The 26,867-nt window shown below is 43.9% G+C and overlaps 1 protein-coding gene and 1 non-coding gene across 3 annotated transcripts in view; one reads left to right on the forward strand and one right to left on the reverse strand.

Annotated features, from left to right (window-relative positions):
• The window catches only part of ERO1B (endoplasmic reticulum oxidoreductase 1 beta), a 66,654-nt gene extending 52,033 nt beyond the window's left edge, over positions 1-14,621 (reverse strand). Inside the window, exons 1-2 of one of the 2 annotated variants that reach the window (XM_066383647.1) lie at positions 14,337-14,543; positions 1,683-1,802 (exon numbers count right to left, since the gene is read on the reverse strand). In XM_066383647.1, the coding sequence (XP_066239744.1) occupies positions 1,683-1,802; positions 14,337-14,435 (219 nt within the window). In that variant the 5' untranslated portion in view covers positions 14,436-14,543. Of the gene's footprint in view, positions 1-1,682; positions 1,803-14,336 lie in introns of both variants that reach the window. The other variant, XM_066383644.1, reaches the window with a different exon arrangement.
• On the forward strand, positions 1,064-1,139 carry TRNAP-AGG (transfer RNA proline (anticodon AGG)). Its single transcript has one exon. It is a non-coding gene; the product is annotated as a tRNA-Pro (tRNA).
• Positions 14,622-26,867: the final 12,246 nt, after the last annotated feature.

Genomic DNA, 26,867 nt, shown 5'->3' on the forward strand with positions numbered 1-26,867 from the left:
GTTTGATCCCCAGTCAGGGCATGTACGAGAAGCAACCAATGAGGGCACAACTAAATGGAACAAGTTGATGCTTCTCTCTCTCTCTCAATCTCTTCCCCTCAAATCAACAAAAAAAAAATTTTTTTAAAGTGCCTATCTGCTTCTCCACCCTTCCCCCTCTCTTCCTCTCTGTCTCTCTCTCTTACTCTCCTGCATCCAAGGCTCCATTGGAGCGAAGTTGGCCGGGGCACTGAGGATGGCTCCATGGCCCCTGCCTCAGACAGTAGAATAGTACCAGTTGCAGTGGAGCAACACCCCAGATGGGCCGAGCATCGCCCCGTGGTGGGCTTGCCAGGTGGATGCCGGTCAGGCGCATGCAGGAGTCTGTCTGTCTGTCTCCACACACCCCCTTCTCACTTTGAAAAAATACAAAAAAAAAAAAAAAAAAGAAAAACATTCACTTTTTTAGATATTTTTGGTGCTGACAGGGTAATAACGATAGGTTCCCTAATCTTTAATTCTCTAGCTTGTTACCTTCCTGCATAACTTAAAACTGCCAAAATACTGGCTATTTTTTTTAATCCTTAAAAATATTTAAGGAACTAAGATAGCCCATACAGAATCAGGATAAAAGAGAAAATCATGCTCAATTTTTAAAATAAACTAAAAATGAAATCAAAGAAATTCTAAACCCAACTGAACATTGAGAATAAGAGCACAGGCAAAACACAAGAGCAGCTTTTAAAACACTGTTCTTTTGAACATAGCCTTACGGCTGCTGCCTCTGAACTGTCACTGGTTACTCTGTAAAGGTCTGGAGAAGGCTGTCAGGTGTAAGAACCAATCCTACACTATCATCTGCATGCTTAGGCTGGCCAGCGCTCTCCCAGGGAGCCACCAGTGACCATCCGCTACTGTAGCACTTTACATGGTGAACGACGCTAGCACATGATACTGCCATCAGCTCAGCTCAAAGCCTGGGTTGGTGTGACTGTATGGTTACAAGGCAGGCGGACAAAATAAGTCTCTGGCATTTTCAGCTTCTGTAGAGGGAGGAGTATCTGCCTCAAAACAGGAAGTGAAGGCCCTGGCCGGTTGGCTCAGTGGTAGAGTGTCGGCCTAGGGTGCAGGAGTCCCGGGTTTGATTCCCGGCCAGGGCACACAGGAGAAGTGCCCATCTGCTTCTCCGCCCCTTCCCCTCTCCATCCTCTCTGTCTCTCTCTTCCCCTCCCGGAGCCGAGGCTCCATTGGAGCAAAGATGGCCCAGGCGCTGAGGATGGCTCTGTGGCCTCTGCCTCAGGTGCTAGGATGGCTCTGGATGCAACAGAGCAATGCCCCAGAGGGGCAGAGTATCGCCCCCTGGTGGGCGTGCCAGGTGGATCCTGGTCGGGCACATTCAGGAGGCTGTCTGACTGCCTCCCCCTTTCCAGCTTCAGAAAAATGCAAAAAATAAGAGAAAAAAAAGAACAAAACAGGAAGTGAAAGCTGAAAAGTTCCCCAAACACAGGGAGAGGAGTCAGATTTTTAGTGTTCGAAAGGCTGACAGGTGTTCGGTCTAATACTCAATACATCCAATGATAAATGATTTACACACGGTGCCAAGAAGAGTCAAAGACGGGTTTTCAAAAAGTGTGATAAAGTAACATCTTTAGACAGTTATCTAAAAATCTTTGGTACCAACAGCATAAAAATTATAACCATACCTTGTAATAACGGAAGTAGTCTCGTTCTTGCAACTTTTTTATTTTGGGGAAGATTTTAAAGGTGTTAAAGTTATCAATGCTCTCAATATCACACAGGCAATCATCCAGAACTCCGATGACCTAGGGGAAGAAAAAAATATATATATATATGTAAATTTTAAAATATGTAAATGATGCTTGAACCTTAAAAAATTTGTACTATTACATAAAAAGGATTTATACATTCAAGTTAAGCTAGTATTTGCTAATTAAGACACATAAGAATAGATAAAAGCCTTAAATGTAAGCCGTAAAACCATAAGCTTCTTAGAAGAAAACATAGGCAGTAAGCTCTCTGACATTTCTCGCAGCAATATAATTGCCGATTTGTCTCCACAGACAAGTGAAATAAAAGACAGGATAAACAAATGGGACTTTATCAAACTAAAAAGCTTCTGCACAGCTAAAGACAATAAGAACAGAATAAAAAGACAAACTATACAATGGAAAAATATATTTGACAATGCATCTGATAAGGGGTTAATAACCAAAATTTATAAAGAACTTGTAAAACTTAATACCAGGAAGACAAACAATCCAATCCAAAAATGGGCAAAAGAAATGAATAGACACTTCTCCAAAGAGGACATACAGATGGCCAATAGGCATATGAAAAAATGCTCAACATCACTAATTATTAGAGAAATGCAAATTAAAACCACAATGAAATATCACCTCACACCAGTCAGAATGGCGCTCATCAACAAAACAACCCAGAATAAGTGCTGGCGAGGATGTGGAGAAAACGGAACCCTCCTGCACTGCTGGTGGGAATGCAGACTGGTGCAGCCACTGTGGAAAACAGTATGGAGATTCCTCAAGAAATTAAAAATCGAACTGCCTTTTGACCCAGCTAAACCACTGTTAGGAATATACCCCAAGAACACCATAGCACTGTTTCAAAAGAAAAAATGCACCCCCATGTTTATGGCAGCATTGTTCACAATAGCAAAGATCTGGAAACAGCCCAAGTGTCCGTCAGTGGACAAGTGGATTAAAAAGCTTTGGTACATATATACTATGGAATACTACTCAACCATAAGAAATGATGACATCGGATCATTTACAACATGGATGAACCTTGATAACATTATACTGAGTGAAATAAGTAAATCAGAAAAAACCAAGAACTATGTGATTCCATACATAGGTGGGACATAAAAATGAGACTAAGAGACATGGACAAGAGTGTGGGGGTTATGGGGGGGGGGAGAGGGAAGGGGTTGGGGGAGGGGAGGGGCACAAAGAAAACCAGTTAGAAGGTGACAGAAGACAACTGGACTTTGGGTGATGGGAATGCAGCATAATCAAATGTCAAAATAACCTAGAGATGTTTTCTCTGAACATATATACCCTGACTTATCAGTCACCCCATTAAAATTAATTTTAAAAAAAAAAGGAATTTGTCTCATGGCTAATTCAGGCAGTTAGAAGAATAGTATAAGGGTGCTAATTCTGCTTCTCAGGCCACATCCTGCAAAAGGGGCCCCAAGAAAATTGGTGATTTGGCTCCTCTGATTTTGCCAATTGGATTTAAAAAAAAATAGGTCAGGAACGCCCTGAAATGAAACTAACAATACATGGACATAAATTTAAAGGACTTTTAGATACTGGAGCTGATGTATCTGTTATTGTTAAGCTACACTGGCCTCCTTCCTGGCCCATTCATGCAGCAGCCACAGAATTACAAGGTATAGGGCAGAGTAAATCCTCTCAACAAAGCTCTAGTTTTTTACATTGGGAAGATTAAGAAGGTCATTCTGGATTTTTTTAAGCCTTATGTGCTCCCTGGATGGCCAGTTAATTTGTGGGGTAGAGATGTTTTGAAAAATACGGGAGCGTTGCTTGTCAGTCCTAATGGTTTAGTCAGTACTCAGATGCTTGATCGGGGATTTTTGCCCACTAAGGGACTAGGGAAAGAACAGTGAGGAATTTTCACCCCCATAGAAGTGGCACCCAATACCAGAAGGTGTGGATTAGGATATCAAAATTTAGCATAGGGGCCTTGGTAGCTCCAGCTACCCCAATAATGCATTGTGCAGACCCAATTACTTGGAAATCAGATAATCCTGTATGGGTAGACCAATGGCCCCTTTCTCAGGAGAAACTTAGGGCAGCTGCTCAATTAGTACAAGAGCAGCTACAGCTTGGGCACATTGAACCATCTAATAGCCCATGGAATACACTTCCATATTTTGATCTTGTCGCCTCCTGGATTATCAAGGAGCATAGGTGACCCTTACAGCTTATAGGTTTTGAGCCTCAAAATTATTGTTGTTCTTTTATTCAAAGGATCAACAACAACGGCTCTGGGAAACTTCCACTAAATGGCAAATCGCTTTTGCAAATCAATGGACAACTTTATACTGAAACAGTCAACTTAAAATCAGCTCAAAGACTAGAATTATATGCCATTATCATGGCTTTTCAGCATTTGCCATATTCCTCCTTTAATCTATATACAGACAGCAAATACTTACCTATGATTGTTTCCACTATAAAGACTGCTGTCTTAGGGACAACCGCTGATGAACTATTTCAGCAGTTCCTCCTTCTTCAAAGACTTGTATGTCAACATAGAGCTCCATGTTTTATAGGACATACTCGAGCTCACTCCATGCTCCTGGAGCTTTTAGCACAAGGGAATGCCCTTATTGATCAAGCTACCCAAAAGAAAATTATTTGGAGCAACCATGATAGATCGAGCAATTCAGTCTCATACTATTCATCACCAGAACGCTGCAGCCCTGTGTAAACAGTTTCAACTTTCTTGGGAAGCAGCACGGCAGACTGGTAAACCCTGTCCAAGGGTCTATACTACAATCTGTCCCTTAATTTGGAGTTAACCCTCAAGGACTCCTACCAGGACAACTTTGGCAAATGGATGTTACTCATATACCTTCATTTGGCAAACAGTCCTATGTCCACGTTACAGTGGATACCTATTCTGGATTTATAGTAACCTGTCAGAACAGGAAAGGCTGCTAAGCATGTTATAGCTCATTGTATGCATTTTTCTATTATTGGATTTCCTAAATTGGTTAAACTGACAACGCTCCTGCATATGTAGCAAAAGCATTTACTGTATTTTGTCAAACCTTTCGAATTATGAGTATTTCTTACAATCTTTCAAGTCAAGGTATTATTAAAGTGTACCCAGCAAAAATTTAAAAGGGGGGAGTCATATCCTGGAACTCCTACAGGTCTACCATATCATGCTTTTTACTTAAAAATTTTTTAATTTCTTTTGAATGCTGATGAACAGGAGATGCCAAATTTTTTTCTCCTGCAAACTTCTATCTTCTTTTATTTGATCCAGATAATAACACTGGTTTGTCTTTTCCCAAATAGCTCCAGAGATACGGAAAAGGTTTATATAGGCGGATGGGGATCCTCAAACCCCTCAGCGAGATCTTCTGAGCATGGCTTTTAAGGTACCAAGAGGCAGAAAAAGCCCAATAGAGATCAGGTGAACTACCAGCTTTTAGGATATGCCTTTTAAAGGCTCCAACGCCCCAAAAGGGTCTCATAGGATTTCATCTGGGTCCTGCTTCAATAGTGACTAGGAAGGTCATTGAGTTAAAGCCTGCCAGGCTTACACACCTTTGCTGTGAGGAAAAAGGGGCACTGGAAGGTAGGCTTCCCCCTCACTCCTCTAAGGGAGGGTTCAGTCTCTTCCAGCCTTGCTCCAGTCACCTATGACCTAACCTTGCCTAGAATCCTGGGGTTTGCCACTGAAGGCTGAAGGTGCCCAGGGCCGTCGGCCCCATCTACGACACTGTGGATGAGCCTAGGGTATTTCTTCCAAGAAGCAGGTAAACTGATCTCATTGCGCAAGGGCCACTTAACTATGTCTTGCCTGAATAGTCAGGTTTTTTATTCTTCCCTCAAAGATCTCTGTTGTGAGTGATGATAGTCCTATTTTCTGCTGCTTTGTTTAATATATAGTGTTTCCTTTATTCCTCCTACCTCAATGCCCCACTCATATTTCAGGCTGGGACCTACTCCTAATTTAGAGCTCTCTTTCCCCTTTTTGCCAACTTCTATTATGAATTAACCTTTGCCACCCAAGGTTCTCTTTACCACGCCACAGTCGCAGAGCTCCAGGGAAAAGCAACCTGGTCTCATCTCTCCAGGCAGAGGAGAACAGAAGCTCCATCTCCACACATGCCGCAGGTGGCTTTTTCAGTACCAGCTAGAAGCAGCGGTCATTGCGACTTGGACATGAGCTGCAAAGTATAGAATTGTGACAACAATTCCAGTGCCATGCGGCTTTTCCTGGACTCCTGCTCCTTGTGACAGCTCCTAACGGACTGAACTGGGGTTGGGTTGCATTTGCAGGGATTAGAAATGATGTTGGTGCCAACTTGGACTTGGTGAACATGTTAAAGTCACTACTCTCTCTTTTTTCTTTTTTTTTTTTTTTGTATTTTTCTGAAGTTGGAAACAGGGAGGCAGTCACACAGACTCCCACATGCGCCTGACCGGGATCCACCCGGCATGCCCACCAGGGGGCGATTCTCCGCCCAACTGGGGCATCGCTCTGTTGCAACCAGAGCCATTCTAGCGCCTGAGGCAGAGGCCATGGAGCCATCCTCAGCGCCCAGGCCATCTTTGCTCCAATGGAGCCTTAGCTGTGGGAGGGGAAGAGAGAGACAGAGAGGAAGGAGAGGGGAAGGTGTGGAGAAGCAGATGGGCACTTCTCCTGTGTGCCCTGGCCAGGAATCGAACCTAGGACTCCTGCACGCCAGGCCGACGCTCTACCACTGAGCCAACCGGCCAGGGCATAAGGACACTACTCTTTTATGGATTCTTGCTGTATTGGCCAAGAGTTTGCTTAAAGGCTTTAAGCATTGTAAAAGAAAAAAAAATAGAAGACTGAATAAAGAAAATGTGGCACATGTACACTATGGTACATGTGAAATGATGTACCATAAGACATATGAAATGACAGCCATAAGAAATGATGACATCAGATCATTTACAACAAAATGGTGGGATCTTGATTACATTATATGGATTGAAATAAGTAAATCAGAAAAGACCAAGAACTGCATGATTCCATACATTGGTGGGACATAAAAACGAGTCTAAGAGACATGGACAAGAGTGTGGTGGTTAATGGGAGGGGGAGAAGGGGAGGAGGAGGTGTGGGGCACAAAGAAAACTAGATAGAGAGTGACGGAGGACAATCTGACTTTGGGTGATGGGTATGCAACATAATTGAATGACAAAATAACCTGGACATGTTTTCTTTGAATATATGTACCCTGATTTATTGATGTCACCCCGTTAAAATTAATAAAAATTTATTTATAAAAAAAAAACACATAACAAAGTAGTCATATTTTACTATGATCAATTCAATAAAAAACAACAGAAGGATTAGCTATACTCATTCTGAAGAACTAAACATTCTTGTTCAGTGGTCAAAAAGAAAGATATTGAATGCTCTTTCCTTTGCCTTAACATACATTAAATCCAAGTAGTCATTGGAATGTTGAAGCAATTTCTTCTAAGACTAACCTAGACATCACAGACTGAATGTTGCTGTAGTAACCATGTCTTTTAGACTGCCATTTATGGAACAGTTACGTGGTAAGTATGGTGCCAAGAGCATTACATGTGTCATTTCGTTCTCTAAACACCCAGTGAAATAGGTATTATCCCCATTTTACATAAAAGGAAAATAAAGCTTAGCAAGGTTAAAAGAACTTTTCCAAAGTAGGAATGATACTTAGTCCCAAGTCTATTGTACTTTAAAACACATGCTCTTATCCACGACTCAAAGTTTACATTTATCGAAGAAAAAACGATGTTTACAAAGTGATTTCAGAGTCCAAAAAGTTCATAGAAAACGTTCCTTAGCTGAATTTTAAAATGGGACTTACTGATATGCATGCTTGGATAAATCTTCAGGGAATTATTTTGAGTGAAAAACGCTAATCACAAAAGATTCCATATTATATAGTTTAATTTATATAACATTTCTGAAAGACAGCACAGATTATTGTTTGGCTGGGCTTTGAGACTGGAAGAGGGGACTGAGCTGGTGTGGGATGGGCAGGAGGGAGATGTGGTTAAGAAAGGGCAACAGGGAGAATTCTTGTAATGAAGTTGTTCATTACTGGGCTGCAGTGGCAGATACACAAACCTATACATGTGATAAAAGCGTACAAAATGCATACATACATACACCAATGACACAAGTACCACGGGAATCTGAGTAAGGTCGGTAGATTGTGTCAACACCCTGGTTATAATACACTGTATGTTTCCAAAATGTTACCATTGTGAAAAATTGGATCAAGGGTACCTGACACTTCTCTGTATTATTATTATTTTTTTTTTTTTTTACAGAGACAGAGAGAGACTCAGAGAGAGGGATAGATAGGAACAGACAGGAACGAAGAGAGATGAGAAGCATCAATCATCAGTTTTTCGTTGTGACACCTTAGTTGTTCATTGATTGCTTTCTCATATGTGCCTTGACCATGGGGCTACAACAGACCGAGTGACCCCTTGCTTGAGCCAGCAACCTTGGGTCCAAGCTGGTGAGCTTTGCTCAAACCAGATGAGCCTGCACTTAAGCTGACGACCTCGGGGTCTTGAACCTGGGTCCTTCCGCATCCTAGTCCGACGCTCTATCCACTGCGCCACCGCCTGGCCAGGCTCTGTATTATTTCTTAAAACTGCATGAAACCTACAATTATCTCAATTAAAGTTAAAATGTAAAAACAAAATGAGACTCAGCCTGTTCCAAGTTATTCAGATGACCCAATGAGTAAGATGCAAAAAATGACCTGGATGTAGAAACCAGTCCTTCCCAGTGGTTTCTTATTTATTTATTTATTATTTATTTTTGTTTGTTTATTCAGTGAGAGGAGGAAAGGCAGAGATAGACTCCCACATGCCTGCCAACCTGGAGCTCCCTTGTTTTATTATTAATTTTTTTTTATATTTTTCTGAAGTGAGAAGCAGGGAGGCAGAGAGACAGACTCCCACATGCTCCCGACTGGGATCCACACAGCATGCCCACTAGGGGGCGATGCTCTGCCCATCTGGGGTGTTGCTCTATTGCAACTGGAGCCATTCTAGCGCCTGAGGCAGAGGCTATGGAACCATCCTCAGTGCCCGGGGGCCAACTTTGCTCCATTGAAGCCTCAGCTGCAGGAAACGAAGAGAGAGATAAAGGAGAGCTAGAAGAGGGAAGAAGCAGATGGGTGCATCCCCTGTGTGCTCTGACCGGAAATCTAACCCAGGACATCCACACACAGGGCCCACACTCTACCACTGAACCAATCGGCCAGGGCCAACTGAGCTCTCTTCTTAGCACCTGAGGCGGGGAGGCCACCTCGCTCTAATTGAGCCATGGCTGCAGAACAGGAAGAGAAAGAGAGACAGAAGCAAGAGGGTGTGGGGTGGAGAAGGAGATGGGTGCGTTTTCTGTGTGCCCTGACTGGGAATCAAACCCAGGACTTCCACACATCTGGCAACACTCTACCACTGAGCCAACTTGCCAGGGCTCCAGTGGTTTCTTCCTCATGCTTTCTCCCCAGAGTATAAGTGTGTCCCCAAATTCTCTGCAAAAGAAAGAGTTAGAACAGGGGGTCATTATCAAGGATTTGGCTCTGGATTCTATGTGCTTTGCCATCCCGTGTACTAAGAGATTCTGTGGCTAAATACTGAATTTCATTCCATTGCTCTACATAACTACCTAGAAAACTTCAAATTCTAGCCCCCTAAATAATAATAGGACAAAAAAAAATACAAACCAAAAAACTTTCTAGGTTTTAAAACATTTATCCAGCAATTGCACCTTCTTGTGACATTTTCTTAAATTGTTGACTTCCTTTGTTTTTGTTTTTTTGTGACAGAGAGAGAGACAGAGAGAGGGGCAGATAGGGGCTGACAGAATGGAAGGGAGAGAGATGAGAAGCATCAATTCTTCATTTGAGCACCTTAGTTGTTCATTGATTGCTTTCTCATATGTGCCTTGACTGGGGGGCTACAGCCGACTGAGAGACTCCTTGCTCAAGTCAACCACCTTGGGCTCAAGCTGGTGAGCCTTGCTCAAACCAGATGAGCCCACGCTCAAGCCGGCGACCTAGGGTTTCGAACCTGGGTCCTCGGCGTCCCAGTCCAATGATGCTCTATATACTGTGCCACCGCCTGGTCAGGCAAATTGTTGACTTTTAATTAGTAAACCACCATATTGTGTTTCATCTAAAAAACTTTTAATTATAGTAGGGACTGGGGTAAGATGTAAAAAATTACCATGTACTGTAAAAGGAACATGAAATATAAGGTGAAGTTTATTTTGTATGATCAGGGAAGGTAACAATCAGATAAGTGGTCAAGTCTGATAACGTAGCAGAAACTTAATGAATCCATGAGAAGAGTGTGCAAGGCATCTGGGCCTCAAGGCAAGAACATACTTGCCATGTTTGAGGAGCAACAGAAATGTCAGTTTTGCTACAGCAATATTTAGTGGGGAGAAGACTGGAAGAAACAGATTTGAGGGAAAAAGATTAGGAATTTGATTCTTGGTGCATCACGTCTGAGATATCTAGTAGAGATACTGAAAGTTAACTGGATGTCTGGAACTATAGCTGCGACTCCTAGACTGGAGATTCTGAGAGTCAACTATATAGGTGGTATTTAAAGCTAAAGAGAGTAAATGAGACAACCAAGGCAGAGAGAAGCAAGAGGGCAGCATGTGAACCCCAAGGTCAGGGACAGGGGAGGAACTAGTAAAGGATACTGAGAAAGACTGGCCTGCAAGGTGGGAGGGAAATCGAAATAGGACCTTGGAAGCCAAAAGAACACTGTATTTCAAGAACAGTGAGTGGTGAGCTGTGAGAAAATGCTGCTGATACACACAGCAAAGGTATAAAAACTACTGGCCTGAGCAACAGCAAAGACACTCATGACCTTGATGGCTGCTTCAAAGGAGTGGTGGGGCAATAGTCTGACTGTAATGGGCTGAAGAAAGGACCAGAATAGGAAAGACAAAAGGAATGCTTTTGAGGAGTTTTTTCTACAGAGGGGACAGAAAAATGGAGCAGAGTCAGAAGAGATAGGTGGGTCAAGAGAGGACTTTAAACTAGAATTAACAACATGTTTTATTATGACAGTCATTAGAGAAGGAGAAATTGATGATGCAGGAAAGGGCAGATTTGCTCAAAGGAGACCTCTAAAATGGGAAAGGAGGATTAGCCTTTGAGTGTGGTAACTGACAGACGTCAAAACAGGTGGGCATGGGGACTGCGGACGCACAGGTTTGGGTTACTCTGTTTACTCCAGTTTATTAGTGACCAGGAAGCAAAGAGTGAGGATGAAGGAGGTATTGGGATTAAGAAGAAGGAACAGACATTAAATGTTGTCTAATTCAATAATCACTTCTTCTGCTAGATATAATAGCTATTTAACCCATCCATTTAGTTTTTCATTTCACTTTTTTTTTTTTTTTTTTTTTTTTTTTTCCTGAAGCTGGAAACAGGGAGAGACAGTCAGACAGACTCCCGCATGCGCCCGACCGGGATCCACCCGGCACACCCACCAGGGGGCGATGCTCTGCCCCTCCGGGGCGTCGCTCTGTCACGACCAGAGCCACTCTAGCGCCTGGGGCAGAGGCCAAGGAGCCATCCCCAGCACCTGGGCCATCTTCGCTCCAATGGAGCCTTGGCTGCGGGAGGGGAAGAGAGAGACAGAGAGGAAGAAGAGGGGGAGGGGTGGAGAAGCAGATGGGCGCTTCTCCTGTGTGCCCTGGCCGGGAACCGAACCCGGGACTTCTGTACGCCAGGCCGACGCTCTACCACTGAGCCAACCGGCCAGGGCCTCATTTCACTTCAAGAACTACGTCATTGCTGTCATCTCTTTAGTAATGCTTTAATGTATCTTTTGTTCTGTTTTCATATTTCAAGTCTCTTTTTATTTAAACACATTAAACGATTTTAAACTATATCTTATATTTTCAGAACCTGCATCATTACAGGTCTACTTTCATAGTCTGTATTTCCAATACCTCACTCCTAGTGCCTGTATGTTTTGTTATTTTTTACTGTTAGCTGCTTCTTGGCACTCTTTATCTTCAAGAATTCTTGGGGGCCTGGGTTGAAAATCAACTCCTTCGCAGGGGAAGGATATTTGCCTTTACCTGTAAGCTGTGGGCATATCAATATGGAACTGCTATAAATTTTCTACTTGAACCCCTTCCCAGCACTGGTGGCATGAATCTACCCTACAAACCTGTATAAAACTGGCTCTGGGTTGCAAGTTCTCAAGGGAGACTCCCCCTTCTCAAGCAAGTTTCTTTCCTTTCCCTCTACTCGCAGTGGGACTTATTTCTCACCCTTATACTGAGGGCATAGCCCTTTGGAGTTCAAGCTTCAGGGTGAGGTCACTCTCAGTCTACTCTCCCTGGGCAGACACAGTTTTATGTCCTGTCCATTCCACCCCATGCAGCTGTTAAAGCAGAAGCACAAGGTCTTGGGGAAATCCCCCCAGTAATGGACTAGAACAGCATTGAGTCCCATGTTTTTCCTTTTTTTGGAAGGGGGGGTTCCCTGTGTATTTCTGGGTTTCATGCCACCATTAGAAATGCATGTAGAAAAGGTCAAAAATATATCCAACAGAAACTACTACTTTACAGGAAGACTGATTTGTTATATCACTCAAATGCAGTATTAATTAGTTTCTAGGGCTTAGCTACACTAAAAAGCACATTTGCATTTCACTTATCAGAAAATGGGGTTGAGATATACAAATCCCTATTATTTGGTGTGCTGAGAAATAATTTCGTGTTTTTACTGCAAGGAGATATAGGCAATATATTCATCTCAGTGATTTCTTGTGAATAGAAGCATTTTGGCCCTGGCCGGTTGGCTCAGGGGTAGAGCGTCGGCCTGGCGTGCAGGGGACCCAGGTTCGATTCCCGGCCAGGGCACATAGGAGAAGCGCCCATTTGCTTCTCCACCCCCACCCCCTCCTTCCTCTCTGTCTCTCTCTTCCCATCCCGCAGCCAAGGCTCCATTGGAGCAAAGATGGCCCGGGCGCTGGGGATGGCTCCTTGGCCTCTGCCCCAGGCGCTAGAGTGGCTCTGGTTGCGGCAGAGCGACGCCCTGGAGGGGCAGAGCATCCCCCCCTGGTGGGCAGAGCGTCGCCCCTGGTGAGTGTGCCGGGTGGATCCCGGTCAGGCGCATGCGGGAGTCTGTCTGACTGTCTCTCCCCGTTTCCAGCTTCAGAAAAAAGAAAAAAAAAAATATTAAAAAAAAAAATCAATCAACCAATAACATATGTTCACTTGGATATAATAACATTGAAAGGACAGGTGCAATTATAAAGCATTAATACACATAATTAGTGGTAGATGAAGAAACCAAAAAGAAAAAAAGAGAAAGAAAATCTCATGTTAAAAAAAAATCTCAATGTAAATTCCACTCAACAACAAGCATCCAAGTAGTAACTAGAAAGTAATTTTACCAAAGTTTGTTTTTCATAAATCTGGTCAGTATGCCCAGATTTCCACTATCTATATTTCAGTGTTTCCAAAATGGGGTTGAAAAGGTAGTTGGAAGGACAACTGTACTAGTTGCCTGGAAGTCTGACTCCTGGGTCACATCCAGGGCCACTAAACCAGAACATCTGGCAGTAAGTGACAGAATCTGCATTCTTAACATGCTCCCAAAACCAAAACTTTGTCCCTTTTGCTTTTATTAAATCATTCATTAAAAAAATTCAAACACAGACACAAATATAATATTCGGCATTCTGGGATTTAGTGCAGAGAAGCATAAGGCCGTGAAAAAAGTGTCTGAATAAAGTCATAAAAACATGTTTACACGGTTACACTCATAGCACGAATTTTTCTTAGCAATGAGCATTAATTGCTTCCAATCACATCTCCCCTGGTTATCCGGCCCCCTGAGACACCTTGTACCTCTCTCAGCAGTTCTGCCACTTTGTGGCAGGTGCAGACAAACAGCAGCACCCGGCAGCAGTCTATCCAACTCGACCGTGTAACCCGAAGCAAACATGACTCTTAAGGGCAAAGATCTGGTCACTAACCCTCCCATCTCCAGCAGGTTGAGAACTCGTGTATCAGAAGCCTCGCGAAGTCAAGCCCCGAACTCTGCTCTCCGGCCATCACCTCCCTGCTGAAACCCTGCAGACAGAGTCCCAGGCCAGCCTCGCACGTGGGTGCACCTGGACGCCACTGGGCAGGCCACACAAGTTGGCAAAACACAGCGTCCCGAACGGGGGTGACAGCCCAGAGCCCTCCAGCCCGAAAGTTCAGGAAGTAAGATCCCGCGCCCTCGCAGTCCGCTCGGCTCCTGCAGGCCGCGGCTCTGCCTTCAATCCCCCAACTCTCCGAGGGGGCGTTTCTGTGCCCATCCTCGGCAAACAGCGGGACGTTTTCGCTCCCGCTGCTCTTCCAGCAGCTCAACAAATCAGCTCGGATCGAACACCTCCCGCTCGCACCCTCTTCCACTTTCCCTGCCGTCACCCCGAGCGTCGCCACCCCGCGCAGCGGCGGCTCGCCGACGCTTCCTGGACGCCTGTCAGGGCGCCCGGTGCCCTCAGGCCGCCGGTCTCCCGCCATCGCCTGCTCACCTGGGTCTCGACGACGCGCGGGAGGAGGCTCAGGGTGACCAGCAGCCGCACCGCGGCCAACCCCTGCCCCGCGCCCGCCCGCCGGGTCCCCCGGCTCATGCTGCTCGCTCCCGGCACGGCGGCTGGCAGGGCCCCTCGGGGCCGGAGAACCGTGGACGGCTCGGGCGACGCCCCACGGGGGCTGCTGACGGCGGTGACGAGAGCCCACGGTCAGACGTCGGCGCGCCCAGCAGCTGCGAGTAAAGGGGGAAGCCCCGCGCCCCACCACCTCCAAGGCGGCCCCGCCCCGCGCTCGGCCTCGCTCCCCGCTCCAGGCCCCGCCCCTGAACACGGGGCCTTGTGGGAATTGTGGTCCCGCGCGGGAGGTGGGGCCACGGCGGAGCAAACCGAGACTTACAGCTGCGGAGGCCTTTCCGCGCCCGGGGTTCTCCCGACGGCCAATGAGGAGGGACCACGCGAGCCCACACGGGCTCCAAAACACTGGAAGTGCGGACAGGGGTTAGGAGGGGCGTCCTTCCTGCGGTTGTCCTGGAAACGCGGCCAGGCCTCATGTGTAGCGTTTCCTCCCGCACTGGCACGTGCCCCAGATTCGTCTGTACCCACGTACACCAGTATTTTGGACTTTGAGTAGGTGGCGCTTTTTGTATCTGTCACTGTCCTGTGCCCTCATCCGCTGTGGGTCCTCTTTCACTTCATGCGCCCCAGAAGTGATGTCAGCCTCCGCGATGACGGGTACCAACAAAAGGCACATTAGAGAATGGGAACTCCCCCTCCTAGGATGACCGGGTACCAACATAAGACACATTAGAGAATGGAAACAAACCCAAAATTTCAAACTGAAATATGGAAGTAGGGGTAAACGCACCGAAAATCTTTGAGTGATGTGTACAGTATTTGGCTCCCACCTGTAAACGGTCTAGCTCAGAGGTCGGGAAACTTTTTGGCTGAGAGAGCCATGAACGCTACATATTTTAAAATGTAATTCCGTGAGAGCCATACAACGACCCGTGTACGTTACGCGTTATCCAATAAAATTTTGGGGTTGTCCCCATGAACATGAGCGGTAGGAAATGAATGGATTGTAATACATAAAAATGTTTTATATTTTTAACGTTATTTTTTTTTTATTAAAGATTTGTCTGCGAGCCAGATGCAGCCATCAAAAGAGCCACATCTGGCTCGCGAGCCATAGGTTCCCGACCCCTGGTCTAGCTCGTTATGTGATTCTAAACAAGTTACTTAACTGCGAGGCTTCTGTTACACGAGTACTTAACCGCTGGATGCCTCTGTTTCCCCCTCTGTATGTGAATACGAAGTTGCCCCCTCAAACTTTGTAACAGGATGATAAGAAATTACAAACGTAAAGTAAGTGTTTAATAAATGAGAGCTGCTATTAATTTCTAGAGAACTAAAAGTACAGCCCCTTTAGTGTGGTGTATTATGTACCTACCAATGATTTCTGTAAGAAATTACCACCAACATAGTGGCTTAAAACAAATTTATTATATCTTACATTTCTGGAGGTCAGAAGTCCAAATTAGATCAGCAGGGCTGCCTTCCTTCCAGACCCTTAGGGGGCAATATATGTCCTCGACTTTTCCAGCTTCTGGAAGCCACCTGCATTTCTTAGCTCAGGACTACACATCACATTGTTACATCTTTGTTCCCTCTGCTTCCATTGTCACATGCTTCTCTTTCTGAACCTAAATCTACTGCCTCCCTCTTATAAAGACCCTCGTGGTTACAAAAGGTCCACCCAGACAAACTCCTCATCTCAAAATATTTAACTTAGTCACATCTGCAAAGTCCTTTTTGCCACCTGGAGGAACATAGGCACAGGTTCTGGGGAGGCAGTAATCAGACTACATACAGGGCTTCATTCCCTCAGAGCACTTTCATAATTCCTAGGGCTCAGTACAAAATTAAAATGCAGGGTCCCAGTTCCAAAAATATAAAGATTTTCAAGACAGTGACAGCAGAGCGTGAAACCAAGTGCAAGTCTGCTAAGCAGAGCCCTGTAGGACTGCACAAGTCTCATCCCTAAAAGCTAGCCCTATCAGTCTTGGTCCTCTTCAGCAAGTCTTCTACCTCCTTGTCCAGCCTTTCCTAGTTGAAAAACAAAAAAATTTCTGCTTGATTCTTTCAACTGCTTGTCCATCTCTCCCCTTCTTTCCTTTGCCTAACCTCTATTTTCTATTCTCCCAGTCCCCTCTCCCTCATATGAATGTGCTCTGTCCCCGTCCTTCTGCTAAAGCTTTTCTTATCAAATCCAGTGGACCTATCTCAAGATTCCTTGTCCTTTTACTGCAGTTGATGTAATTGGTAACCCATACTTCCTGGGGATATGTTCTAAAACATATTTGTTGTTATAGTAGCATTTTTGTTGTTACAGTAGATTATACATTTTCTTATTATAAAATCTCAGATCCTTTAGCCTGACCAGGTGGTGGCACAGTGGACAGAGCATCGGACTGGGATGAGGAGGACCCAGGTTCGAGACCCCAAGGTCGCCAGCTTGAGCGTGGGCTCATCTGGTTTGAGCAAAAATTCACCAGCTTGGACCCAAGCTGGCTCAAACAAGGGGTTGCTCGGTCTGCTGAAGGCCCATGGTCAAGGCACATATGAGAAAGCAATCAATGAACAACTAAGGTGTCGCAATGCACAACGAAAAACTAATGATTGATGCTTCTCATCTCTCCGTTCCTGTCTGTCTGTCCCTATCTATCCCTCACTCTGACTCTCTCTCTGTCTCTGTAAAAAAATTTAAATAAACAAATAAATAAAAAATTGTTGTGGACGGTAAATGGCAAAAAGCCATTATAGATTCAAGGCTTAGCAAAATAAGTTCTCCCCCCTCCATCTCCATATTTGGCTTTGATGCTGAGTATTTGCACCTACTCCACTTGCTTCCTTGGGTTGCTGGAAGCAATATACATGCCCTTCCTCTGACTCTTTGTTTGTTTCAGATGTTTGTAAATTTCACTAATGTATCCTGCTTTTTGCCTTGGGAGAGTTCCTGTCTTAGCCTTTGATGTGCAACTTTGTATCAGGGTCCTTGAGTTGCATATGTCTATATAATAAAGCGAACTGGGGCTATGAGGCACTCAGATACTGCCAGGCAGTTTGAGGAGTCCTCCCGGTCCCATCGTTTTTGTTCTGACAAAGTGTATTTCCTTAATTCCGTACCGTTATTTGGAGCCGCGCTAGTCCGCGGCAAGTGGCGCCCGAACAGACAACTTGAGTACGAGGAAACTAAAACTGAAGGAAGGTGACGGAACTCCCCATAGTGAAGTGCGCACAGTAAGTAAAGAAAGTTTTTGGGGAAAGTGTAGTTGGGAGTAAAAGAATATGGGACAGATAGGGTCAAAAATAAGGGACCTTTATGTAGAAATGTTTCCGTATGAAGACAAATTGTTGTCTGAAGAGTATCAGGGTGAGCTGGAAACAGAGGTATGTGGATACGAGGATAACTTGGAGTCTGAGGATGACAGGGGGGATGAAAAATCTGTGGCTATGGCTGCCTTAGCCGCGAGGTCTCCACTGCCCCCAGCTCTTTCCTACATTCAACCCTCTGCTCCTCCGTTCCCTTATTGGGCTGATTGCGGAGTCTATAGCTCAAAATCTGGGAAATCCCCCCTCCAACAATCTATAGACCAGGCTCAAAATGTAGGGGAAACAATAGATGATGGCTTTACCCATTTTCCTGTTGTAGAAAGACAGGATGATACAGAGAGACTAGTGTGAGAATATAAACCTGTACCTTTTAGAGCTCTGAAAGAGCTTAAACTTGCTTGTGCTCGGTATGGGCCTACTGCCCCTTTTTCACTTGGTTTATCAGATATTATTAGTACAAAGGCTCTTCCCCCAAATGACTGGAAGGTGATTGCTTGTGCTTGTCTCTCGGGGTAATTATTTGCTGTGGAAGTTGGACTTTCATGAAGGGGCTGTTGAGGTAGGAGAAAAATCTCAGCATAGTCAACCTGAGCCGCCAATTATAGCGAATATAGAATTTGAGAATGGATAGGAGACTCAGGTATTAGGAAAATTACAGCTTTTCCTGTCATGGTCTGATTTTCTTTAATGTTTTGACTGCGGTCTTCTGAACTATCATTTTGTTTCTTTCTTATTCTTTGCCTGGATATTGAGGCAGGGGACCTGTGTTGGATCTGACTATAGAAAATATCCCAGCAGCTGCCGAGAGCAAATTTTCTCGGGGAGATTTTGTTTAGTCACATCCTTCAGTCTCTCTGTCAGAAAATGCCCTGACTAATATCAGGCAGGCATCTTTCTAATCTGGATGGTCTCTGAAATCCCAGTTTCTCTCTGGTTTGTCTGGTTCATCTAATTCTTGTTTCTGTTTAGTCTTTGTTTAATGTTGTCAAAATGTGTCTGTTTTTAAGGCCTGAATTAAGGGGTTTTTTGCATGCAAAAATTGAAAATTCTGGCTCTGATATTTAGAAAAAATAAAATGTTTTTAGAACTTGTAAGGAGCACTCATTTAAATTTAAATAGAATAGAATGTAGATCCTTAAGATTTACTGATTTGGTTAGTGCATTGTGAGGTGTGTTCAGAGTTAGGAGCCAAATAGCAACTTAAGTATTAGGAAACTCTTGCAAATCTTCTTTGTCATGCTCTTTTTACTTTAAATTTTTTGAATACTGATGTACAGGGTCATTCAGCAGCAGGGAGACTCTGGAACCCTGCAAGGAAAGCCTTCCCTGAAGTGCGATGGAGGGACCCGCTCACAGGAATCTGGCAAGGGCCAGACCCTGTTCTCTTATGGAGCCGAGGATATGTGTGTGTTTTTCCTAGGTCTGCTGAAGCTCCTCGGTGGATCCCTGAACGACTGGTAAGACACCATGATTCTAGATGAGAGACTCACTTCACAAGAGCAATTGTATGAGGCTTATTTTATGCTCTCTTCCCTTTCTCAATTATTATTACCTAATTTTTTAATGTTTTCGATCATTTTATTTCTTTCCTGCTCCATTGCTTGAAAAGAGGGCAAAAGGGGGGCCCGATTTGGGTGTTGCTGAACAGAAATCTCATACGGCCATCTTGAGATTTTTCGAGAGAGATCTCTGGTTAGTATATATCCTTATTACGTACCTATTAAGGTAGCCCTACTTAAGACCAAGCAGGCCATAGTTTAATCTCTAAAACCCCAGGTTTCACTCTTGATTTGTGTGATTGTATGTGAAGTCTTTGTTTAAAGTGTCTTTGTTTATAAGGCCTGAATTAAGTCCTTACATGAAAAGTAATAATAATAATAATTTTGGAAATGCCGGCTCTAGTATTGAAAACAAAATAAAAATAATTTCATTTCCCTACATAAATATAATTTTGTTTGGAATAAGTGAAGCACGCTCATTTTGGATCCAAAAGACTTGCTGGTTTGGCCAGGCTGCTCCAGGCTGCAAGTGAAAGGCTTGAAGCAGCATAGATTTACATAATAAAAGTGTAAAGATTTTTTTTACTATAGGAGAATAATGAAGATCACACTGGGATTTTTCAGTTTTGATATGTACTCTTTAAGGTGCCTGTTAATTAATATTAAGGGGGTGTTTTGATAAGTGTGGGAATGTTGCTTGAAGGTGCATTTACTCTATTTTTGTTAAAAGTTAACAAAGTCAAGAATTTCTTGCAATCTTTGAAGTCAAAGTATTGTAAAGTGTGATTAACATTTGCTTGAAGATCAATTGTAAATAATATAAAAAGAAAGGGGGGGGGAGTCATGTCCTGGAGCTCCTGCAGGTCTACCCTGTCATGCTTTTTACTTCAGTTTCTTTTGAATGCTGATGTACAAAGAGATGCCAAATATTTTTGTCCCACAAACTACTACCCCTTTTTTTTTTATTTGATTCCAGCTAATAACACTGTTTTGTCTTTTTCTGAATAGCTCCAGATATATAGGCAGATAGGGACCCTCAAGCCCCTCAGCGAGATCTTCTGAGCATAGCTTTTAAGGTACCAAGAGGCAGAAAAAGCCCAAAGGAGATCAGGTAAAATACTAGCTCTTGGCATACGCCCTCAGAGGCTCCAACGCTCCAACTGGAACTTCATCAGGGCCCTGCTTCAATAGTGGAAAGGATGGTCATTTAAGCCAAAGTCTGCCAGGCTTACATGCTTTTGCTGTGAGAAGAAGGGACACTGGAAGGTAGGCTTCCCCCTCACTCCTCTAAGGGAGGGTTCAGTCCCTTCCAGCCCTGCTCCAGCCACCTATGACCTAACCTTGCCCAGAATACTGGGATTTACCACTGAAGGTTAAAAGGTGCCCAGGGCCATTGGCCCCATCTACGACACTGTGGATGAGCCTGGGGTATTGCTTCCAAGTAGCTGGTAGACTGGTCTCATTTACACAAGGGCCACTTAATTATGTCTTGCCTGAATAGTCAGGTTTTTTATTCTTCCCTCGAAGATCTCTGTTGTGGGTATTGATAGTCCTGTTTTCTGCTGCTTTGTTTAATATATAGTCTTTCCTTTATTCCTCCTGCCTCAATACCCCACTCATATTTTAGGCGAGGACCTACTCCTAATTCAGAGCTCCTTTTTTCCTTTTTTTTGCCAACTTACAAATTTACCTCTGCCACCCAGCTTAGTGTATCCCAAGGTTCTCCTCACCACCCCATGGCTGTAAAGTTCCAGGATAGGGCCCCCTGGGTTCATCTTTCCAGTATAAAGAAAACGGAAGCTCCATCTTCATGCGTGCTGCAGATGGCTTTTCCAGTCTACCTGGGTCATTGCCAGCTGAGAGCAGTGGTCATTGGGACTTTGACACTAACTGCAGAATGTGGAAGTGTGATGGCAATTCCAGTGCCATGTGGACTTTTCCTGGACTCCTGCTCCTGTGACAGTTTTTGATGGACTGAACTAGGGTTGGGTTGCATTTGCAGAGATTTGGAATGGTGTTGGTGCCAACTTGGACTTGGTGAACACTTTAAGGACATTACTCTTTTATAGATTCTTGTTGTATTAGCTTAAAGAGTTTGCTTAAAGGCTTTAATCGCTGTGATGTATTAGCATACTTGTTTCTGGGTATCTGTTAGCATTGGCTATACTAATTTTGTGTTTGTTCTGTATTTTTTCTGTCTGCTTCCAAATTAAAAAATCAGATAAGTGCAAATCTCAGCACACAAATTAAAAAGAAAAGGGGGATATGTTGTGGATGGTAAATGGCAAAAAGCCATTATAGATTCAAGGCTTAGCAAAAGGCTAAGTTCTCCCCCCTCCATCTCCATATTTGGCTTTGATGCTGAGTATTTGCACCCACTCCACTTCCTTCCTTGGGTTGCTGGAAGCAATATACATGCCCTTCCTCTGACTCTTTGTTTGTTTCAGATGTTTGTAAATTTCACTAATGTATCCTGCTTTTGCCTTGGGAGAGTTCCTGTCTTAGCCTTTGATGTGCAACTTTATGTCAGGGTCCTTGATTTGCATATGTCTATATAATAAAGCGAACTGGGGCTATGAGGCACTCAGATACTGCCAGGCAGTTTGAGGAGTCCTCCCGGTCCCATCGTTTTTGTTCTGACAACATGTATTTCCTTAATTCCGCACCGTTATTTGGAGCCACGCTGGTCCACGGCAAAAAATTAAAAATCTCAGATCCTTTAATGGACCTTTAAGCTTGGGTCCTCTCATGCTTGTGATATCAAGTGCAGAATCTGTGACCTATAGGCAGAGCCCTTTTAGATTTGCCATTGAATGGTCAGTTTGAGTGGTCAGTTGATAGAAAGGTGACAGCAGGCACAGAACTCCAGGGCAGGGATCAGAGAGCTTTTGTCTTCTTGGTTACCTAGCCCAGAAAGTAAAAGCAACGAGGATAACCACCTTCTCATTTAATTTTAACTCAGAAGCCTGACACACACATCTTTGGAGACAGGTGAGTGAAATAGGAAATTGTAGGTGTTTAGCAGCAGATACTGTGCACCTAGATTCATTCATAATGATGTCTGTGGGATCTGTTTTAGTGTTCATTGTTACAAAGAATGTTTTGAAGGATATTTTCTTAGGAAACAGACTTTGCCTTCTCTGTTCTCTCACTCTGGCCTCCTTTTTCAAGTCACTGTCCCAAAATATACTCTGCACTGAAAGCAGCACTGTGAGGCATCGGTGATGCCACCCCTGCATCCTGCAGGTGCATAGTTTGAACCTTTCCACCCCTAACACTATGGTTGGAAGTTATAACAGAAGGAAGAGAAGTGTATACTTTAATTGCCTTTGGTTGGAAGCCATGAAAATTCACCTCTAGCTAAATCTTCTTAAAAAGAATAGGACTGGCCCTGGCTGGTTGGCTCAGTGGTAGAGCATCAGCTTGGTGTGTGGATGTCCAGGATTCAATTCCTAGTCAGGGCACATAAGAGAAGTGACCATCTGCTTCTCCACCCTTCCCCCTCTCCTTCCTGTCTGTCTCTCTGCCAAGGCCCCATTGGAGCAAGTTGGCCCGAGCGCTGAGGATGGCTCCATGGCCTCCACCTCAGGCAATAAAATGGCTCTGGGTGCAACAGAGCAATGCCCCAGATGGGCAGAGCATCGCTCCCTAGTGGGCTGGCCGGGTGGATCCCAGTCAGGTGCATGTGGAAGTCTGTCTCTGCCTCCTCGCTTCTCACTTAAGAAAAATACCCGAAAAAAAAAGAACTGAAAAAACTGGAATAGCTTACAGTACTGAGGAAGATTTCACCACTCACTCTTGAAAGACAAATGCATCAGGACAGCATTCGGGTGGTCTGAGCAGTCTCTTCCAGGGCACTGCCACTGGACTGATCAATTCCAATCCCTTTTAGTCCTTTTTCCCTTTTCTCAAAATTCAGATTCCTTCCAGAGCTTAGCTTGAGGGGATAGAGCAAGAGTGCATGGAGTGAGCAAGAGGTAGACAGATGAACAGCGAGTGCTCCACCCTCAACTGTTAATAGAAAGGAATGGGTGCTGCTCAGACAGAAGCAACAGATGGGCCCTTCAGGAGGTCCTACTTTTCCTCGGGTATTCATTCACACTTTTTCTTAACCACAACATGTAGTCACATGTTCATTAAATCATCCTGGATGTCCTGAGTGTGGACACTGGCAGCCCAGAAAGACCAACAATGTGCCTATTGTAGTTTATGTGATTTATGACTTACTGACACCACCTGAGTGAGATGAACCTAACTTTCTGGAACTAAAGTATAGAAAAAATTACTACATTTTTCAAATGGAAAAACTTATGGGCCTCCCAGATCTATCTGAGAAGGGTTAGGGCCAGCTAGGAAGTCAATCAGTATAATCCCCCTCATTGCAAGCAATAACAATTTGGAATTGATTTAGATGGGACAGATTATGGGGAGGGGTTGACCTAGAGGAACAATCTTAGCATTGGTGGAAATTCCACAAGGGCCAGCCATGACTGTATTGCCCATGATTCTCAATGGGGCCAAAGAGAATCAGCCAAGGACAACCTCAGTGTGCTTCATCCCTTCAAATGAATACTGTCAAAATGTGCTTAAGTCAAAATTAATTTTATTCATATTTAGAATGCAGTCACACTGGCCCTATGCACAAAAAAAAAACAGGGTAATATTTATCACAGATTTACTTTGTTTTGCTCTCCAACACAAATGATGCCCCACCCCTCTAGTCTCTCTCCCCCACCACACTGCCACCTCTCCATGCCATCTCTCTCTCTTCTCCTAGAGCAATGGTCCCAAGGTTTTTGGGGCCACAGACCGGTTTAATGTCAGAAAATATTTTCATGGACCAGCCTTTAGGGTGGGACGGATAAATGCACAAAATAAAATTATGCAACCAGCATAAAAACTGGTATTTTTAAATATAATTGTCGAACTTATGGTATTTATTGGCCTAAGTTAAAGGAGGAACGAGCATGTCCTCATTATTCAGGCTGTATTTAAAATTATTCTGACAACGTTTCTTGTCTGACATCAATATGTAATATGATAGGTTCAGGCTCGCTACCAATCATGAACCTATGACAATAAAAATAAACATAAATCTACTGTGTACTCGTATGCAACTTTATTAGAAGCATCCTCTTAACATCGCACCAACAACATAACATGAGTAACATTCTCTCTGCCTCCAAACACTTTCCAGTCGCTATGGTAACATTTAAACATGCCTTAAAAATAAGATACAACATACAAAAAAATAAAAGTGCATGAAAAATACAACTCACCATTGTTATGAATATTGTAGGTTAAGGGGTATTTATAATAATGTTTATATAGAATGAGAGAGAGTAGCCTATCTCTCAACAACCATAACGCTAAATCAGTGGGAACCCTGAGCTTGTTTCTCTGCAACGAGACAGTCCCATCTAGGGGTAATAGGAGATAATGACACCCGAAGTGTGTTGCTTATGTCCAGTCTATTCCGTAATTTTGTTTTGGTTGCTGTCACTGCAGAAAATCCCGCTTCACACAAATAAGATGTCGGAAATGGCAACAGGGTTTTTAGTGCTTTTGTGGCAATCTTTGGATATTCTGCCATGACTTTAATCCAGAACACCGGCAGAGTTGTAGTCTCAAACATATTCTTAAGGCCTCCGTCATTTGCGATCTCCAGTAGTTGATCCTCTTCTTGCATAGACATGCTGGATTCACCTGGTTTGTTGACAAATGGATCGCGAATTCATTCCTTGGCAATTCGTGTCTTTTGTGGTTGGGAAGTAGCATTCAAACTCTTTTCAAAGCAAATACAGGTGATTGTGCACCAGCTGGGACAATAAAGGCTTGGGCTCAGTCTCTTCCAAAATTCCCGCAAATGTTTGAAACATGTCAAATATACTCCTGTTCACGCGCCGTCCCCACAAATCCAATTTGGCTTTAAATGCAGCTACTTTATCTGCCAACTTGAAGACACTTGTCATTTTCCCCTGAAGTGACCAATTGAGTTCATTGAGGAGGTTAAATATGTCACACAGTAAGCGAGTTTTGCGACCCATTCCTCGTCACTGAAATGTGCTGCTAGTGGTAACTTTTTAAAAAAATATTTTATTTATTGATTTTTAGAGAGGGAGGAGAGAGAGAGAAGGGAGGAGGAGCAGGAAGCATCAACTCCCATATGTGCCTTGACCAGGCAAGCCCAAGGTTTTGAACCAGCGACCTGAGTGTTCCAGGTCAATGCTTTATCCCACTGCGCCACCACAGGTCAGGCGGTAACTTTTTTTTCTGAGAGAAATCTCTGCAGCGGCTCTCATAATTCAAACACTCTGGCCAGGGCCCTCCCTCGGGATAACCATCTTATTTCTGTGTATAAGAGAAGGTGTCTGTGCTCCGCGTTCATTTCCTCACAAAGCTGCTCGAACAGGCGCGAGTGAAGGGCGTGTGCTTTGATGTGGTTAATAACTTTAACGACATCATTCAGTATGCTGTTAAGTTCCGGTGGTATATTTCAGCTAGCCAGCATTTCCCTGTGAATGACACAATGCATAGACTCACATTCAGGTGCAACCTCCTTAATCCGAGTAGTTAAACCAGATATCCTTCCGGTCATGGCAGCAGGTTCATCTGTGCATATGCCGACACAAAAAGACCATTTCTGTTTTCCTGATATATAGTCATCCAGCGATTTAAATAGTTCTGCAGCTGTGGTTTTGGTTGGCAATGACAGTGCACATAACATATCCTCATGCACATCCTCTTGATAAAGATAATGCACGTAAACAAGTAGCACTGCCTTGTTGTCAATATCTATAGATTCATTAACCTGGAGAGTGTACCATGGTGATTTATTAATCCTTTCCAACAATTGTGATTCAATGTCCTCTGCTATTTCCTCAACGCGCTGTGTGACAGTGATAGCCGAAAGAGGTATCTGTGCTATCTTTTTAATCACAGCCTCTCCTAGAAGTTCACGACAAATGTCTTTAGTGGCTGAAGGATCAATTCTTCACCAATGGTGAATGGCTTCTTAGCCTTACTAATACGATTAGCCACCATGTATGATGCTCTCAGTGCACTCGCATTTATTGATGTAGTGGCCACCAGTAATTGTTTCTGTCCTTTTGTTCATGCTTTTTTTCTTTTGAAATACTCAGAAGGCTTGTCTTTTAAAGTAGGGTGCTTGGCCTGACCAGGCGGTGGCGCAGTGGATAGAGCATCGAACTGAGATGTGGAAGGACGCAGGTTCGGGACCCTGGGGTTGCCAGCTTGAGTGCGGGCTCATCTGGTTGAGCAAAAGGCTCACTAACATGGACCCAAAATCACTGGCTCAAGTGGGGGTTACTCAGTCTGCTGAAGGCCCGCGGTCATGGCACATATGAGAAAGCAATCAATGAGCAACTACAGTGTTGCAACAAAAAACTGATGATTAATGCTTCTCATCTCTGTTCGTTTCTGTCTGTCTGTCCCTATCTATTCCTCTATCTGATTCTGTCTCTGTCCCTGTAAAAAATAAATAAAAATAAATAAATAAATAAATAAATAAATAAATAAAGTAGGGTGCTTGGTCTTCAAGTGGTGAAGCAGTTTTGAAGGCTTCATTGCCTCATTACTTACCCGGTCGCCACATATTAAGCAGAGCGGCCTTGGTGCG

The sequence above is a fragment of the Saccopteryx leptura genome, chromosome 1 (genome assembly GCF_036850995.1).
Source record: "Saccopteryx leptura isolate mSacLep1 chromosome 1, mSacLep1_pri_phased_curated, whole genome shotgun sequence".
NCBI classification, from domain to species: domain Eukaryota; kingdom Metazoa; phylum Chordata; class Mammalia; order Chiroptera; family Emballonuridae; genus Saccopteryx; species Saccopteryx leptura.